Below are 19,901 nucleotides of genomic sequence, written 5' to 3'. Positions count from 1 at the left end.
GAGTATGAACAAACCTTATTGATATTAAAATACAACGTATTAAAAACTTCTGACAGAATGGGAAGAAACAACTGTATAAAAAAATTATATAGACCTATTGCCATTTCAAGCTGGCATTCACAATTTACATAAACCCAGTATCACTTCAAGATAAGAAACACCCATAGAAGGGAAGAAAAAAAGTTTACATTTTAGACATCTGAAAACTCAACTAAAGGTACAGGGGAAGACTTTTTTAAAAAAAAATGAAATTACAGCTTTTAAAAAGGACAAAGATGACACTACTAAGTGCATGCGAAATATTTAAAATGCAGACTGAGGTTAAATTCTGCTTTTGTTTGCTTAAATAAGGCTCTGATTTCAATAGGGTTACAAAAGAGCAGGGAATTCAGCATACATACATTTATAGAATCAGAGAATAAGTCATGTTCAGATTCCTAACAGTGGAGGTCAGTACACAAATACAACTTCAGTCATGAAGTTAAATTAAAAATTCTACCGTAGACCATTAGGATACCTAACACATTTGTTTAGAGTTTGTTTACATCCTGGAATAATACAGATTATGTCTTCATATTAGTATGCACACACACGCTTGCCAGATGAACTCCAGTTACCCATCAATTAATTTCTGTTAACTACTCTAAGTGCTGAAAAACCCTGAGCAAGGATAAAGGAAGTGTCTCATGCACACCTGAAACAAGCTGTGACCAGATGCACATTGAGCAATTCCAATCTATCATAAAGTCTGTAAAGAATCCAAGAAGATCTGCACTTGAACTCATAGTATTTCAGTCTAGACAGGTTTGGGTTCCATTTCCTTATCACAAGAAATATAGAGGTAAGACACAAGCTCCGAGTTTTATTCACAGACAGCACTGACCACAAACAATTCAGACGAGTTCGGCAGGTTGCTCTCCCTACATCTGGTAAAAGGCTGCACACGTTTAATAACCACAGTGATTTTCTGGTTTAGCAATGCTGAAAAATAATTTGTGCCAGGTCAAAAATGCTTGAAAAGAAACAAGAAAACTCTTTTGAGCCACCTAAAATTGGCTAAATAAACACATACCTAAGTTTCTATGCCACTGGTCTGATATTCAGTGAGTGCAGGCACCCAATTCCTGATTTTCTATCCTCAGAGTAGAAAAAATGTGGGTGTTTCCCAGATTGTGGATAGCAGATACAATTTTGTATGTATGCATAAATATTTATGCTCAGAATTCTGTAACTTTCACTCTCACTACAGAGGTTGAAGTATAGCAATACTGTAAGCGAATAAACCTCTAAGTATTTGTGAACACTCTAATTCACTCCCAGGCTGACCTAGTTCTTTGGTAAATAAGCTTTTTCAAGCTGTTTCTCTGCTGAGAGTCCAGGCCTTGGAAATACCTTAAGTGTACAGTGTTCTCCTTAAACTTGTTTTTATTGCAAAAATACATGGAGCACATGGCACGTATTTCTGGAATTCAGGCAGCTTGTGCTATACAATAATTCAAATATGAATTTACTCTCTAATTTTTCCTTTAATTAAAGGAAACACCAAAAGATCCAACAACCAAAGAGAAAGCAAAACCCATACTAAAGCAAACATTGTATTTGAAATAAGAAATACAGCAGAAAATAGACAACCGAACTGGAAGACAGCAGAGTATTCCGAAAAGGAGGGAAATGAAGATCTGAAACATTAGAAACTTAATTACTCAAGTACTTCGGTAGCATGCTTTCATTTTAATTTTGTTAATCATCAAGTAAACTTGGCAGCAAACTCCCAATACTAAATTGAGATATGTAATATTACTCTAGTTCATTCAAGGAATGAACTTATCACTAATCTCATCCTTAAATACATATGGCTCCCAACCACCTTGAGTCACACTGTAACCCTCATTATCATAAAGTTCCACACAGTTTAAGAGATTTTGGCGATTGGTGGTGTAGGGAAGCTATGAAACTCAGTAGAAACTCAGAATATCAAAATCATCCTTGGTGGATAACACACTCATTACACAAACTTTCTTTGCGCTTTCGGATCTGTTTAGTACCACAGAGGGGGAAAAATAATATTCAGAACATACACACAGAATGATGTTTCTTTATACCTGAAACAGAAAAATTCAACCCATCTTCTCCCAAAGTCGCCCTGCAAGACATCCTGCTTCCTACCCTTCCACACAAATCACGTCTGGCGTCCAGACAACCTGGCAATGCATGTCCTGCTTCCACCCACACCACAAACCCAAAACAGCCCTCCATCGCAGAACCCTGTCCTACCTAGCCAGTATTTTACCAGCCCTGCACTGCTACTTCCTGATCACTTAAATCTTTCTCACGAAAATGCAGGGGAGGTGCATTGTTTAATACACTGTATGTCACAGACATGTATGTACAGTAACACCCCAAACCTACTTGTGTCACAGATGTGGAAAATGCTGAACACGCATTCAACTTCTGATCCCTCACAAGAGTCTCAAGCACCAGACCTCATCGCTGGATGAGGGGTGGTGCGCCGGGGGAAGAAACTGTGATCCAGGAAAGGAACTTAGACAGAAATCACACTACGCGTTTCTTAAGAAACACAAAAAGATTCACTGTTTTGGCCTCTAAAATCTATTTTATGTATCTACAGAAGGTATTTTCAGGGTATCTGCAGAAGACTTATCTTTCAATCTACCTTTCTGGACGAGCAAGAGTGGCTACAATGCACGTGCATCCTTCTTCCTGAGAACGCCCAAGCGTTCTCCTCTGCACGTGCTGGACATCGCTGCTGGATGTTGGCCACAGGAGTGTGTGTAAGGTCTCCAGTCATCTTGCAGGATTTCTGCTTTCCCAGAACAAACCACTAATGAACATGTAACACTGAAGAGCGAGGAGTTGCACGTATTGTATGGATACTCGGTTTCAAGTATAACTCCAACAATGATACACCCTCTCCAATGTTTAGGGGTGAGCCAGCTCTCCATCCCTGCATTTTGATAATCACTTCACTATCACTGTGCCATCCAGGCTCCATCCTCCCCCACGCAGCCTACAAGAGGAAGAACGCCAGAGTGTCAAGCGAGCGTCGAAGTCATGAAGCCAGCCCATGTCTCACAAACACCCATGGCAGCAGCAGGATCACACAGTTCTTCCTCACTACAGGCAAAAAGAATGCAATGGCACGGCTAGTCAGGCAGCAGGGAAGAGAAGTGGTAATCATCACCCGTCTGAAAGACTCTTATTCTGAGCAACGAGAAGTCATCTGTACAGTCAAAAAGTTACATCAAGCATTATTATTTGCATCACCATTTTTGAAAACATAAGCCTGAACCTCTGGATTCTCTACCTCCTGTAAGGCCTTCACTAAGTAAACAGACATTCACTTCATGCCTATTGTGTGTATCGATCCCTGCAACATGAAGATAGTTACAGTATTAAATATAAATATTAAATCATATTTAAACACATCCTCTATCTAGTGATAACTATCACAATAATAAATCTTAGAACATTTAAACAAACCAAAGTTGGTGAAAAATCACAAAAAAAATTCTCTGAAATCATTCAGGTACCATACCTCCAACTCAAAAGGCTTTCTAGTATCTTTTCAGATTTAAGCATAAGGCTTGGTTAAACCAAGATTTCTGCTAGTCACTTAACATTCAAAAACTTGCTTCCAATATTTAGGTCTGTCTTAAGAGGAAAAAAGTCACATATTTTAAGTGAGCGCATCCTTTCTGCATGATTTCTTGTGGCCTCAATCTCTCTCTCAATTGTCTTCCTTTACTTCATTTGGTGCTGCAATTCCAGAACCAAATGCTCACGCAGAATCAGTTCATCTGCACTGAAATCAACATTTCAACAAAAGATAAGAGTCGGAGGTACTGAGATGTAGAAAGCCTTAAGTGTTTGCTGGAAACCAGGAGTAGGGCATGGCTTTGACACAGGGCTAAGCCAGACACCCCTGTTACAGCTCTGCAGGTCAGAAACGTCTCGCTCCCTCTGTTTCATTCCTATCTGTCACAGATGCAGCAAACTATTTAGAGGCAGCAAGATAATAAGGAACTTAAATGATCTCTCCCATCAGGAAAGCACAATGCTTCCCCACCTCAGGACTGCTGACACCACAGCTGGAAGGACCACCACCAGTTTTGCAAGCTCTTGGCAAGACAGGGAAATGATACAACTCAAGTTAATTCAACAGCAAACTCATCTTATTCTTGCATCTGTTCTCAACTCTCAGAACAAAATCTATCATGAGGGTATCAACAGTCATGTTTCTCAGGAACACTTTTAGGTGAATCACTTCTAGCAGCTAAAACAAACCTTTTCAGATACCCACATCAGGCTCTACACCTGAATATCTTGCCTACTAATAACAGAGCAAATGCAAGTATTCAAGTGTAGCTCAGTGCTTACTGCCTTACCTGCAATTCTACCTCTAACAAAATAACTTGAACTTGTAAGTATTCATCCTAATTGTTTAAATTGTGATAACAGTAGTAACACTGCAGAAACAAAGCATTAGATGAATATACCCATAAATGGGAAACTGGTAAGGGAACACTGATACAAATGCTGGCCTGTACCTTTTTCAATACCCAATTCAAAGAAAAAAGACCCAACTTCCATTTCAGATTAGTTTTTCCCCCAGAAGCCCATTTACAACCACCCTCAAAACCAACCTCAAACATCCCATTTTGTCCTAGCACTGTAATATAGCAGGATAACAGGACTATATCAAAAGGCAAAAAAATTAGCAATGTCCTTCTGATCAGACTAGTTGCTGCAGCATTTCTTGCAATCGTAATCAGTCAATCAAGCAGAGGAGAAACATCTGGGATCTGTCTGTTACCTGAACATCAGATCTATTAACTATGCACTTTTATAATGTTTCCTTAAAGACCTTTGTAGAAATAAATGGGTTTCAAATCATTAAAGTTGAAGTTATATGACAGACACCAGTTTCCTAAAAATATCTCTCTGTTGAGGACTACCAAAACAAAGCTATGGAACCTTGATCAGTCTCCTCTTTGCCCAAACCTCCAAAAGACTCAAAGACTGCCAAAATAAAAAAAAGTTGTTACAGAACAGCTGCTTCCAATATTTTAGGACTTATTTGAACAACTTACAAGTTCTGGTTAACTGACTTCTAATTTTACAGTGTTTTATATAGGATCCAAGACCTTGTTAGATATTGCAGATGAAGTATTTACAGATAGTATTTGCTTTATGCACAACATGCCATCTACTGAATCACTACGCTCTAGCACCAACAGGATTAAAGCAGCACCTGATGTGTATCAGAGCAGTCATACCCTTCAAAAAAATTAAAATAGCTATAGGGAAATGTTAATGGCTGTTCTTAAGCTTTCTGCACGTAAATCTCTCTGCTCCAGCCTATTATCGGTCGACCAGTTCAGGCTTCATTGGGCGTTTTCTTCAGCATGATACTGACTACAAGCAGAACTGAGATCAGAGGTTGAGGTCATCTGTGGTAGGGCAAGAACTTCAATTCTAACCCCAGTGAAGTCAGAATCACACATACACACACACAATGACTCTGACTTGGGAAATACGGTGAGATTCTCGATCACAGACTAACAAACCCTTAGTCTACTCAAAAACAAGAACACCCAAACCCAATGCACACAGCCCCAGCAACACACTTCCACTCCATTTCTCATCACTATCACTCACATGAATATCTTTAGCTGTTTGAGCTAAAAATCTGCTATTGAATCACTCTCATCTGCTACGCACACGTTTACCAAAGATTGTCAGCCCCAAGTAGAGTTTTAGAAGTTGGGCAGATGTTGGATTCCTACAAAAATGAGATGCTGGAGCACCATGCTGTAACAGTGTGACAGGAAGAACCTTTTTAACATACACATTTTACACGAGGCTATGAACACTGTAGGAGCAGGTTGTAAGCTGCGAAGATCATAATTTAAAACCTTTGAACAGAGCTCCTGCACATATTTGCTTCTCCCACAAGTCTCCAATCTCACCAGAGCACTCCAAAGAGCAGTTCCCCAAGACGCAGTGAAGGTCTGTCAAGAAGTGTCTGGCTTTTGCCTTCTATACAAACCTGGAGAGTAGGAGAGCTTCTAACAGCAGCAGAGCTCCAACCATTTTCCATTTTCCATCATGGGAGTTGTCCGTTAATGTGAATGGGAGAAGATTCAAGAGAACACTCATGACACTTCTTTTCATACAAAATTCTTAATGAAAATGGAAGTTTCTGCATTTTATCACTCCTCAAGGAAATCTGATATTTAACAACACCTGCACGCGATGAGTATCCAAATGAAGAAGTCATAAAGAGCCAGCTGCCCTTTATTTAAAATGCCCTTTGCAAAAACTTGCCGTACATTGTTTTGAGAGTATTGGATCCATCAGGAATCCCACAGCCACAGAATTCAACACCATTTCCAGAACCACAAGCATCAATAAAGCCAGAGCATCACGGTGAGAAGAACCACACTTGTACTGCAAATGAGGTTGAGAATACTGCATGGTTACAATCACAGGGACTAGGATTTCAAAGACACGCTTTCTTGCAATAGAACAAGCTTGGATTTTTAAAAATACAATCATTATGTACAGCAAAATATGTGGCCATAAGACCAGCCTTAAACTAAGGCCTTGTTTACAGTTTCTGCACTGTCAGGAAGTATTTTGGCTGGGAATATAATTTTTCTTCCAAATCCATTAAATATTTGCCATTCTCACTGTGAAAAGAGCTATATACCACCTTTGTATTGACACGGGTATAACATATTCCCACAGGGAAAAGGAATAAAAGAGTACCTTTATATTGATACAACATTTTCCTCAAGTGTCGAAGCTAATATAGCTTTCATTATTCAGTCAAGTTAAAGCAGTATGACTTTCTCTACTTTATAGACAAGGCTTATGTTTAACAAGCACCAAAACACTTCAGAGTATTTGGAAGATCAGACTACCGAGCTTGACTTTTTGTACTGTCCTCACCAAGTCAAAGAGAACATTGAACATCTAAATACATTCAAAACTCTGATTAGACCCATGCCACGGCATCTTAAACATTTTGCTGTTTAATGGACACACCTTTTTGGCAAGAACTAGAACGTATCTACAAAAAAGCTCAGCATGATCCAGAACTTACTAGGCTGCCTTCAGCTGCTCTGCTAACTGAGAAAAACTGGACTTTATGTGCCGCTGTGTGCTACGAACACCCATTTCTGCATCATTCCTCAATCACAACACCGGCAGTAGGGAAACAGGAGGCACTAGAAACCATGAAGAATCTGCTATCTGTTGGGGAGAACAGAATAAACACCAGGTTTTGTGAAGCAGAACAACTTGGCTTTCAATGCATTGATCTAGAGCAAAGCCTGTTGGGTGTCAAAATGTGTTTGATCGCATTGAATTTAAGGCAAAATAGCTGAGATGTAAATCTACGGCTTTTTTTTTTTTTTAAACTTCAGACATGAAGTTTTTTAAACTGCAGACATGGCAGCAGTCAAGCTTTCTTAGTTTTCAATGCAGGAGTTTTGTTAAAAGAACCCCCTACTATTACTAAGCATTATTTCCCTGCCCTTCTAACATGGAAGTCCTCGAGGAGCTGGCTTCTAATTAATTTTTAGAAATTTCTGGAAGGTAAGCTGCAAAGAGGTTTTCAGTTTTCACTTAAAAAATGGGGGACTGGATCAGTTTGTCTGCTATGTGACAGAAGCTGAGGGACTGTCAGTAGGGTTGCCTTCTCCAACCCTCATTGCTTTTAACTGTGATTGTATCAGTCTGACTGATAACAACACGAGTGATTGTATCAGAACAGGTCCTTGCTGTTTTGAAGGATACACGTGAGCTCAGGGGAAGATACACCTTCAATACTTAAGTATACAGTCTTTTCCAAACTTTCAGTAGATACAAGATTATAATTATAATTTTAATTTCACTTACTGGGATTGCAATACATAGAATTAAACTAATACTAAACACTGTTCTTCCAGTGCTTGAAGCGGAAAGTTTTTCTACTTAAAATAGAAGAAATTACCAGATTCACATTAGGAATCATGGCAGTTAGTTTTCAGTTGGTCTGATTAAAAGCCCCTTTACACATCATTGCTCAACTTTTGCTTTCATGTGGTAAAATAATTTCAAATCTTCTTGGGATTTTTTTTGGGGGGGAGCATTGCAGGTGTGTGCTAATCTTTAAAGAAGGGACTAAGAGAGGAAGATAATGGAGGTGAACAAACTCCCTAGATCTTCCAAATGACAGAAGGTACAGGTCTCCCCCCACCCCAACCCCTCTGCAAACCAGGGAAGAAATAATGATCTGATGCATAATTTTAAAGAGTTATAATGCAATGAGATTAAAAGCTTAAATTTTATAAATAATTGACCTTTAGAATTCTACCCCAATAAATGATGCTATTCCCAGTAAGGAATAAGGGCCTAATCTTACAAGGCCCTTTTGCATGAAAAGCCACGCTACCTTCCTAAAGCTGCCTAGTGAAAACTGCGTTCCACTCACACGCTGACATCACACAGGGTCAGGACCTAAACACAAATGAAAACCTCTATTAAAAATGATTGATTATTACGTCAAACAACAATCTTGTGGTTTGTCTTTTTTTTTTTTTTAAACACTCTCCTTAGCCAAATTGAGCCCCCCCACACCTTTCACTTCTGTCAAGATATAAATCAGGATTAACAGCCTCTGTGAAAGTTCGTGTTTCATGTAATACATAAAAGCGCACAAAGTTGTTTTCTAAAAAACAGCATTTGTATTAAAATTCTTAAAATGGATAGACATCTCTTAAATGCATGTCTGGAATTAAAATGACAGTTGTTAGAATTTTCTTGGTACATCACAACGATAACGTTTCCTTCTTTGCTGGCTGGAGGTACATCCCACAACAAAACCAAAGGGGAAAAACAAAAACAAAACAAAAAAAAAAGCCCACCCCCCAAAATCCCAAAAGGCTAAATTCTTGTAAATTTGAAGTAAATTAAGCCCGAACTTGCAAGACGTGGAAATTACAGTTAAAAGGCTCAGATGGAAATAAGAAATAAATTCCACTAACAATAGGCCCTTTTGTCCTGGCTTGTTCGGTATGATTACTGCAAGGAAACTGTTAAGCAGTTTTTGGAGTAGTAGATAATGGGATTCTGTGGAGCTTTCACAGGTTGGCACCGGCTGGAACAGCTGAGTTTTGAAGGCACTCTATAGACACAGGGTTGCTGTTGGCCCTGCATCCCGTATAGGAAGTCTTTGCACTTTAGAGAGCTAGTCATCAAAATCAGTTATTGCCAACCTAAAAGGAAAAACACCCTCGGAACAAAAAACACCACCGCTCCCACCCGCCAAAGAAAAATTAAAATAAAAACGAAATCACACACACACGCACACCTAAAAAATTGTGCAGATTTGTAACATTTTCACAGCTGATTTAAAAAAAACCAACCAAACAAACAACAAAAACACAAACAGGAAAAAACCAACACGCTACCACTCTCCTGCAAACTCTCATCCGATACAGCAGGTAAACAAAATAGAAAATTATTTCACGAATCATCAGCAGACGCTTTCTGGCACCCCACACTGCACCGGCATCAGTGTTTTGAGTTAAAAGTCCCAGTTCAGATGTGCAACTCTCCCGGCTGGGCGCCCCGGCGCAGCCGCCCAGCTTTGCATAGAGATCCGCGGGGCGGTGGGGCGGGACGCTCCGCGCCCGACCGCGGAGAGATGGGGAGCTCCGCGCCGCGGCCCCCCGCGCCTGTCCCGGGAGGGCTCCGCTCCTCCGGGCGCTCCTCGCCGAAGCCTTCCTCCCCCGAGCCCGCTGCCAGCGCGGGGCCGCGGCGGACACCGACAGGAAATATGCAGCGACCAAGACGGGACGAAACGGACATGCCGAAAAAAGCCACGTTTCCAACACGATGAGGATTTTCTTTTTTTTTTTCTTTTTTTTTTTTTTTTGTGTGTGTGTCTCTCTCTCTCTTTTGGGGGGGGGGTGGTGGTGGTGGTGTTGTTTTCGGCAGCTGCCGCCCCCCCCCCCCCCCCCCCCGCCGCCGAGCCGCTCCCGCCCGCTCTCCCCGCCGTGTCCCCGCGGCCAGCCCCGGCCCGCCGCCGCCCTCAGAGGATGGCGCAGGAGGAGCAGCACTGCTCGTCCCCGTTGGGCTGCGAGGCGTAGTTCATCTGCCTGACGATCTCTGCGAAGAGCTCGTCCACCGAGGCTTTGTTTTTGGCCGAGGTCTCCATGAAGGGGCAGCTCCACTCCTCGGCCAGGGCTTTGCCCTCCCCGAAGGAGACCTCCCGCTCGCCCTCCAGGTCCACCTTGTTGCCCACCAGGATCATGGGCACCCTCTCGTACCTCTTCACCCGGATGATCTGGTCCCGCATGGGCTTGATGTCCTGGAAGCTCTGCTGGTTCACCAGGCTGTAGACCAGGATGAAGCCCTGCCCGTTCTTGATATAGAGGTCCCGCATGGAGGCGAACTGCTCGGTGCCCGCCGTGTCCAGGATCTCCAGCACCGACGGCGAGGAGTCCACCTCGATCTCCTTGCGGTAGAAGTCCTCGATGGTGGGGTCATACTTCTCGATGAAGGAGCCCGTCACGAACTGGACGGTGAGGGCGGACTTGCCCACGCCGCCCGAGCCCAGCACCACCACCTTGTACTCCCGCATGGCTCCCCGGCGCGCCGCCTCCCTCGCCTCCCGCTCGGGGCTGCCGCTTCCCTCCCGCCCTCACGACGGGCGGAGAGAGGGCGGAGAGAGGGCGGGGAGGGGAGGGGAGGGGAGGGGAGGGGAGGCGGGAGGAGCCCGCCGGGGCGGGGAGGGGGCGGCCGCCCCTCACGGAGCCGTGCCGGGCCAGCCCCGGGGGCGGGCGCTGGGCCCTGGGCGGCGGCTGCAGGCGCTGAGGAGGCGGTGGAGGATGAGGAGGAGGCGGAGGAAGGCTGAGCTGCCGCCGCCGGCGGGACGGCGCTACCGTGGCCCAGGGCGCCCCTCGGCCCGCCCCGCCCCGGCCCCATTGGCTGCGGCCTCGCCGCCGCCCGCCCCCATTGGCTCGCCGGCGGCGGGCGGGCAGCCGCGCGCGCAGCGCCCCGCCCCTTCTCCCGGCAGGGGAGCGGGGTGCGTGTCCCTCCGCCGCCCGCCTCAGGGAAGGGGCCCGAGGGCGAGGGGGGTGCGTGTCCCTCCGCCGCCCGCCTCAGGGAAGCGGCTCGAGGACGTGGCGGGGCTCCCTCAGGAGCGGGGCGGGCTTGTCCAGCGCGGGCAGAACCGGCGGGACCGGCAGCTCCGGGTCCCCTCGCCCCTTTATCGGCGGAGGGCACGGCCCGGTTATCACCTCACCGCGGGCCCTTCCTCCCTATCGGCCCTCGCCAGGGCGACGCGGCGCCAGGGCCTGTGCCCCGGCAGCTGCCACCCCTCCGGGTGGGTCCCCGAGCAGCCCCCGCGGCTCCCCGACCCCTCTGTCAGCCCAGCTGGCCCCGGCGGCTGGCGGTGCCCGCTCCCCGCTGGGGAAAGCTCTCCCGGGGGGGAACAGCTCCCTCGCCCCCCGGGTCTCCTCGGGGGAGGCGGCTGGAGCTGGCTGGCCCGTAGCAGAGGCAGCCCCGCGGGCTGGTGGGCCACGGCAGCTCCGGCCGGCAGCTGCCCAAGACACCCCAGCTTCTGCGTTCTCCCCGTCCGCCCGAAGTCGGGACCGGCGGATCTTCCAGACTGAAGATGCGGTTCCCAGATGTTGATGCTGTTTGCACTTCGTGGCCCGCCAACAGCAGTGCAGCTTGGTGGGTTGAGTCACGGGGACTGGCTCTTTGCCACTGTTTGTAGAGGTCGTTCCTTGGACTTTCTATCAGACATTCCACTCAAGAAAATATCACTAGTTATTTTGGCACCCTCCAGTCTTTGTTTTTTATATCCTACCCAGTTCTTCACTGTTCTCAGTATTTATTCAAGTAGTTGTGTCATGTAGGTCCTTTCTACCACACCTTCTTGTTTACAAACCTAATTTAAACACAGTACTTGGGGAAACAGGCTGTGGTAAACAAAGAGAATTTGAAATAACTTTTGTAACCAATGTTCTGTTACTCCTTGAACAGTTATCACAGAGACTAAATTCTACTTAAATTATTTTTTCCAGAATTCACTGTGGGGATTCACTCTACTGTATATAGCTGTACTGCATCCCCGTGGTCATCTGGCAAGTACTGCATTGGCACTGATCCTCGGAGCACCACATCTCTGGTGATCCCCTGTCTTCAGGAGCTTAAAGTAAACCCCTCTGCTGCTGCTTGTGTAAGTCTTTGCGAATGAAGCCTCTCCTGAGGCACACGCCAGTTGCATCCCAGTAACCCTGCTGTGGAGCAGGCAACAGTTTGAACAACTTTCTTAAATACATCGTGTATCTGAAATGCGGAGCTCCATGTGCAGTCTGTCAGTGTGGTCGTGCCCTGTACCTGTTAGCTGGGAGGATGCTGGTCTGCCAGGTTCCAGCTGCACAGCCTGCTCACTCACCTGCAAAATTTGTCAGCTGCAGGCTGATCCTGAGCTAGCTCAAAGTGCTGTACAGATCAATCTGGAGATTGATCCGCTGTTTTATCTTACATTGAGTCCCAAGGACTGGGCTTTGGCTGTATCTCTGTTCTCGACTCTGCCTGCTAACCACATTAACCTTAGCAGGCCGTCTTTTTTCCAGAGCAGTACTACAGTTTTTTGAGAAAGTGGGAAAGACCTCTACAAGTACTTATAACCTGCAGTTCTCTGTATGAGTTGCCACACACAATGGCTGCTCAACTCATGCATAGATGTTGGGTTTGGAAACAAAATAACAGCTCGCTATGAGGCTTTTCAGTCCTTTCCCCACCTCTTCCTGCTTCTCAGCTCACTGTCCCTCAGATTCCCCCTCCAGGAGTGCTCCTGAGGCAGAGCTAGCACATTCCCCACTGACAGTGCGCTCCCACCTTTGTGTAAGCCAGTCAAAACCAGCCACCAGCCAGCGAGCGCTTCCAAAGTTATTTTAAAAAACAGATATAAAAATTGGTTGAAAGGCTACAGCATCACTGCAAAAATATTTTATTTTCTTGTTCTGCTGACGCATTTTGCTTACGCTACTCTAAGGTTTTGGGTACAATGTGGATTTGCTTACTACCTTCATCACCTCTATAGCAAATCCACATGTAAATTACTTACATTACACTTTCCCCTGACATGGCAGTAGCTGATTTTATAAAGACCAGACAATTCTAATGTTGGGTTAAATCCAATTTATTTAATCCCAGTTTACTGTTGAATTGTTGTGTGGGTTTTCTTTCAGTGACAGAACAAAATTATATATTTTTTCATTCTACACTATGCTATTAATTGCTGCTATTTCTGAAGAAGGAAATGTATTGTGTTCAAAGTAACAAATCTTTATGCTGTTGAGTTTAAATATGGAATATTATTTCTCAAGTCTCAGCCCTCTACATATATTAATTTAATCTCTCTTGTTATCAGCCAGCTCTAGGTAAGTAGTTAGTCTGCAGTGCTGCTTTGAGAAATTTGGAGTCTGTGAAATAATAGCAAGGAGTTTGTGGGAAGTAACTAGAAGCAAGTCTGGTTTTGTTAGAAATAAATTTTCTGTGCATGGCTACAGACTGCTAAGGGGATTTGCGAGCTGAAAAGGTTGAAAATCCCTGGCTAAGGATTTAGACATTTAAGTTAAATCACAAGAGTATTCAGCACATAATTTTTGAATTATGAAGCACACATTATACTGGGTACATGAATGGTACTGTGGTTAAATGAAAATTGTCCTGAAACATGCTCTCTTTGGGCAACATGAAAGCATTACAATGCAGCAGAATCTAGGCAAAATATAATTATCAGACAATTGGCCATATTCATTTGATTTTCAAAATGATCAAATATACTTTAAAACCAACTTCAAGATGATTTGATAGTATCTTAAAAATGTCAAAAATCAGCTGAAAAGCATAAATTCGGTTACTAAGCGTTTTACCATACAACATTTACATATATAACTAGATATATAACTGTGTTGAGTAACCTTGCTCATTCGGTGAAACTACTCATATGAGCTAAGATTATTTCTTTGCATAGTTGAGAAAGACCAAGTCATGAGCTGCTTCTGTTATAGTGACCTTTGCCCATATAAGTATCAGTATTATAGAACTATAAAGCAGTGTGGTTTGGTTTTTTTTCACCAAAATGTATTTCACTTATAGGCAAAGACTAAATGTAAGTGTTGTTTAAATCAGTAACATGTATGATATCTAAAATTCCAGTGTTGTGGAAGTTTGTCAATGTGTGATGACAACAAGATTTAGCACTATAAAATAGGTAAAGAGGTTCTGGTGTTACTAAAGCAACCTTCTGAGCAGCTCCTCTGGTAGTCCTTCTTTAAAGAGGCATAGCCAAACCACTTACAGCTATGGGATTAACTCCAGCCAAGGTCAGTGTTAGCAAAAGGATATATAGTCTCCTGAGATCTGATTAAGTACCCCTGAGCTTATTTAGGATGAGTATTTTATGGAAAAACCATGCTGTACCTGTGGAGCAGAAAAATGATGTGAGGCTGAGTTGCAAGATATGTCCTGCGTAGCATTTGTATGCTGCTGAATTTTGGAAAGCCTGGGCTCCGTAAATGAAACAGAGCTGGAATCTGTAGGAAATGTGCAGCTCCGATTAAAACAGACACTTTGAAAATATTCTCAGAATTAGGTGAGGGTGTGAGTGTGCTTGTACCTGAAGTCTGAAACTCTGCAGTGTTCAAGTGGAAAGAGATGAGAGACTTTATTCAGATTTTCTCTGGCTTCTGTTAGTGACTACTCATTTAAATAATTGTTATTAGTATGTGGGAAGCTCTTGTGAGTGTGACAGAGACTCTTCTGAGACCATAGTGTTCTGCCATGGACTAGCTAGGCATGGTGATAATAGAATTTTAAGGCTACAAATAACACTAAATGTTGTATTTTGATGTTCAAGTTTTGTGAGGTAAAAGGGCTTTTAATAATAATTTCATAACATATATTTATGTAACACCTTTCGTTTCAACACGAAGATGCAGCTCCGTGTACTTTTTTTCCCCTCCTTTCCTCTGTGGCAATGGTGACTAACGGACTCGATACCCTTCTTTGCTCACAGTTGTACAGCAACAGTTTTTAGGTCCGCAAACGGGTCCTACAGTGGTCAACTGATCCGTGATGAGAACAGGCCCTTCTGTTGTGGGTTCTGCTTCATGGCTTGTGGGCTGCTGGGGCCAAATGCAAAGAGCTGAACAGGGAATTGATCCTTGTTCTCAGCAGAACCGAAGGGTCTGAGAATGCTTTAATTTAGCACTGCTGCTGAGACAATCCTGAGGGAACTCATGGTCTAAGAATACTGCACACAGTCATTTCACTTCCTATAACCCAAGATGTTCCCTGGATGAAATAGAGAGATGTTACAATTCATTTTAGTTTTAGTAACTTAACTTGTTCATAATCCAATATAAAACAGTTACACTGAGAAGATTCAGAATCCTTTGGGGAAGAGATGCTATTCTGTTGCTCCCATGCTGTCAGTATGTGACATTAGTATTAGCAGTAGACCTTAAGGTAAAGGGAGAATAATTATTAAGAAGATTAAATAATTTCAAAGAGTTCAAGTACAGAATTGCACTAAGTGTTTTCTGACATTGGACAAATCTGGAGACATTTTTCAATGTTTATTCATTTTGAATATAGGAAATTGAGCAAGATTTCTGGGCCTGAATTAGTTTTTAATTCAGTGGTATACAAAGAAGTCTTTATTTTGGATTCACCAGCAGGATGATTTAGGTCATTTTGGGGTTCCTTTGGTGGGGGTCGAGGAAGGAGAAGACAATCTGAGCACAAAAATGGAGGTATTTAAATGTTAAAGTATTTGCAAGCTTTAATAACTACTGGATACACAACAGCATTTTAAAGATTTTGTGTGGCTATTTCATCAATAAAACCTCCTCTCCCCTTTAATAGTAGCTAGGAGTGGTTTTGGATACATTTGTCACAATAGTGTCTAATAATATTGGCACTGACATTGAGCGTGTCTCTCTTGTTCTGAAACAATGACTTTAGTTTTCCTTATTTAATTTGGGTTGCTCCTATTGAATAGTGGTGGTGCAGTCAGCACTGCGCAAGAGAGAGATTCAGTCCTCAGCACAAAACATTTGCTGGCAAGCTTTAACAAAAAATCTGCAAGAAAGATTTACGTGGTGGGTATGAACTTGTTTTAAGGACAACAGTGGAAGCAAGCTGGCTGCTTCTGAAAATCTGTCCACACCCTGGCAATGGTGGGTTGAAGATCTCTGTCCTACCTTTACTTCTCCTATCTCATCCTTCCTTTTTCCCATACCAATAATCCTAAATACTGATCAGAGGGTAATGAAATATGTTGCTATCATAAAGTATTCTGCTCTCATGCTCTGCCCAGAAAGCTGTGCAAAAAGCTGGATGTTTTTGTGTCCAGGTTCTGTGTTTGGTTATAAAAGTACACTTGTTTTCCCACGTTCCACATTACGGAAGATTTGTATTTAACAGAGAAAAGACCTTTAAAAATTCTTCATCAAGAATAATCTGGCATTCCAACAGTATTTAAATATAATAATTAACTTGTCTGCACCTTGAGTTATTCTTGATAATTCTATATGTGAATACATATCTGAAGCCAGACTAAAGTCTGTTTATCTTAATCCTATGGTATTAGGTATTCTTATTCTAGTATCAAAATGTCTACATATGGAGTTAAATGAGATAGTCAATTAGGGTAATTCCATGGGTAGACTAGTTTTATTATAAGTGAAACTGTTCCATCTGCTCAACGCCCAGATAATCAGAAAGAAACTGATAAGACAAATTGCTAAGTGACTCAGGCCAAAGGTACTGCTTAATGCTGTAATTGGATATGTTTGTAGTAGCGTGAGCTGGTTTCTCCCCTGACTCAGCCTGCTGAGCAGTCTCCCTTTTACCAGCTACTTACCGAGTAGGAACTGACTTATGCAGAGTCATCCTTTTCCTGCCTGTCCGTATTAGCAAGTCTAGCGTGCATGTCTTTGGGAAATGTAGCCCTACTTTTCTCTCCAAAAAGATTCTCAAATGCAGAATAGCCAAGTTTCTTTTTTTTCAAGAAATAATAGCAGCTGCTGGTGGGTGTAAATAAATAAATAAATAAGGTGACACATACACAGAAGAAAAAGTTCATTATTTCCATCAAAAGCCCTGCCAGAGATCTTATCACTACTGAAAAACTAGCCTGTGTTGCCAGAACTTATTACATATCATCTCACTTGAATTGGTGTAATAATGCCACTTTATTTTTCTTTATAAAGAAATGTGTTCAAAGGCGTGTTTATATCCCACTCATAGATGTGACGTTTATAGTCAAAATATGTGTAATTGCCAAAGTTCAGGTCTATTTCTGTGTTCTTTATTAGTTATCACCCCTCTTCTATTTACCACAGAGCAGTTTACATAAAAGGTGCTGAAGGTTAGGATTTTAGGTAAGCACACGAAACAAAGAGAGAACACTTATCTGTTACTATGTGCAGCAGTCAAGTTGCGTGTAGGTGTAGCGAAACAGCTTTTGGAACCATAAATGTAATCTTGATAGCACTTGCCTGGAAACAGGGCTATTGTATGTTAATGAAAATGGTATAATCAGCGTGAAGTGAAACCGGTGACTAACTCGAAAACAAACTTCCTGTCTGTAGCAAAAGCCCTTTTGTAGAGAAATGCCTTTTCTTCACTGACCCATGACATTATAGCACATTGTAGTATTAACTCTGTGGCAGTAGTGTTCAGATGCAGCAAGAAGTTATAATTTGGAGAGTTTTCACTCTTTAATTTGTTTAATTCCTCCATCTCCTGACCAGGAACAAAGAGTATGACAGTTTTCTGTCAAATGGCAGTGAGGAATGAATACTTTCAACTGTGATCTTATCATATTTCGTAAGTGAGGTGGGAGATTTCCAGAAGTCCTAAAGAAGCAGAGAGCGGTGTTTTCAGGTCACCAGGTTATGGTCTTTTCTTGCCTGTGAGGAATCACTGTAGCCAGCTGCCTTTCATCTCAGATTGGTGGTGTAAAATTGTGGTTGTAAGTATTGGCGGTTATTAAGGTCTGGGGATTTTGCCCTAACTAACAATGAGAGAAACACATCCTCATTTAAAAAAATGAGAGTACATCTATGGAAAGAGGTCTCCTAGATAAAACCAGAGTTGTATTCCGTTGCTTTTTCATTGCCTGCAATTCCCATGAACATTACCGAGTGATAGGTGGATCCAACAGACTGGAGAGTCCGTAGCTGTTATGTGGGTAGTGTGGAACTGGCGTGAGGAAGGGGCCTGCAGAGGGGAGACAAGTGAACCTGTTTCCCCTGGGTACCAGAACAGGAGAAATAAAAACTTTTATTCCATTTATTAAGAAGAAAAAGTGATTTAAACATAGTGAAAACACTTGACAGGTTTTAATTTTTAGGGGTGTCTGTAGTTTTCAGTGGACAGCATGGAATTTCCCATTAGAATGTCATGTAGTCAAAATATCTGTTGAACAGTGTTTTGTGGTATATTTTGCCTAACCCTAATAGCAAGTAAGAAATTAATAGCTGCCAGTACTTGCGTTCTTCTAGTTCAAATTACCATGAAATGTCTGTCAAGGTAAACTCTTTCCATTTCCTGACATTATTTCTCTTGCTCCATTTTAAAACCAGTGTGAGCAATATATCTGCTTCTGGATTCAGATGGAGCACCTGATGACTTTGTCATCCCCAGCTGGAAACATCTACACCCACAGTTTGCCCTGCATCCTGAGCTGTGTGATGGCTCCCTAGGCTGCTTCCATTCCGAGTGAGCCAGGGTAGCCCAAAGCCCTTTGCCGGTCAGAGCTGAGCGCTAACCTTGCACTGAGCCACAAGGAGGTTGTCCACAGCTCCTTTTTTTTTTTTCTTTTGCCAGCTTTCTTGTAGCCTCTAGCATAGACTCAGTTGTGAGAGGAATGGAGGAAGCCGAGCCTTAAATCACAGGAGGTGTTTACAAAGTGAATGTATTTAAACCCAAAGTCTCCTTTTTTGCAAGTTGGTTCTATGTGCTGTGAACATTTACATTGTCTGCAAAGGGGAGATGCCAAGTTAGGAACATGGCAACAAAGCAAGCTGAGTTATGGAAAAACTCCACTTATTCAACCTCCAGGGACATTTGTATAAATTGACATCTTACCTGACAGATCAGTGAGGATTAGCTGACTGACTCACTGTTCTCTGTCCTGTGTTGCCATATTTCATCCTTCAGGCTCCTGAGCCAAATCAGTTGATACTGAAGGAGACTCAAACCAGCATTTCTCTGATGGCAGTGGCTGTAAAAGAGAAGCTGCAATTTCTGTCTCCAGGTTTAAAAAGGATCACACAGCCTTCAGTCAACAGTCAAAGCTTTAAAACCTTTGTACCCATCCAGGCCTTTTGCCTGCTTTTGGTTTTGGATTCGTGGTAAGAGCTGTGCAAGAGAAAGTTGCCACACAACCATGTCTTGCTCTCTGTCTGAATCTATCCCCACATGTTTTTTTCAGGAGAGATGATATTACTAGACTTGCAGAAGTTCACAAAAAATGCACCCATTTCTAGGCACTTGGTCTAAACTCGTGAAAGATTTACAGTATGGCTCTCCAGGAAGCTGAGCATCTCTAGGTCGCATGTAGGTAGGCAAGCCACAGATCCCTCAGCCTCACCCTGATTGAGTCCTTAAGACTGCAAGAGAAAAGAAATTAAACTAGACAAGAGGAACGGCCTGCTCAATTGAGCTTTATTTTGTAATACACAGGCAGACTGCAAGGTCAGCAAATCTCTGCGAGCTATGTGGCCATATGGGCAACGGCAGTTTATGAAACAACCGCGCCAGATTTGGCAGCCTTGATGATGACCACATGGCAGGTC

General features: G+C 43.0%; 1 protein-coding gene across 2 annotated transcripts; it reads right to left on the bottom strand.

Moving 5' to 3' along the window:
- Positions 1–6,301: 6,301 nt before the first annotated feature.
- On the bottom strand, positions 6,302–10,898 carry RAP2B (RAP2B, member of RAS oncogene family). Of its 2 annotated transcripts, XM_074878363.1 has the most exons (3): positions 9,054–10,898; positions 8,462–8,526; positions 6,302–7,278 (listed from the first exon to the last, which is right to left on the bottom strand). In XM_074878363.1, the coding sequence occupies exon 1, from the start codon at positions 10,652–10,654 to the stop codon at positions 10,103–10,105; it is 552 nt and encodes a 183-aa protein (XP_074734464.1). In that variant the 5' UTR covers positions 10,655–10,898; the 3' UTR covers positions 6,302–7,278; positions 8,462–8,526; positions 9,054–10,102. The 2 variants fall into 2 exon arrangements, with proteins under 2 accessions (XP_074734464.1, XP_074734463.1); XM_074878362.1 differs by having other exon boundaries at positions 6,302–8,526.
- Between the last annotated feature and the right edge of the window lie 9,003 nt (positions 10,899–19,901).

This window comes from Strix uralensis, chromosome 9 (assembly GCF_047716275.1).
Source record: "Strix uralensis isolate ZFMK-TIS-50842 chromosome 9, bStrUra1, whole genome shotgun sequence".
Classification (NCBI taxonomy): domain Eukaryota; kingdom Metazoa; phylum Chordata; class Aves; order Strigiformes; family Strigidae; genus Strix; species Strix uralensis.
This window is presented reverse-complemented; position numbering and strand designations above follow the sequence as displayed.

Bases quoted from the DNA above. Each gene is read 5' to 3' on its own strand.
- RAP2B (XM_074878362.1), bottom strand. From the start codon at position 10,654: ATGCGGGAGTACAAGGTGGTGGTGCTGGGCTCGGGCGGCGTGGGCAAG.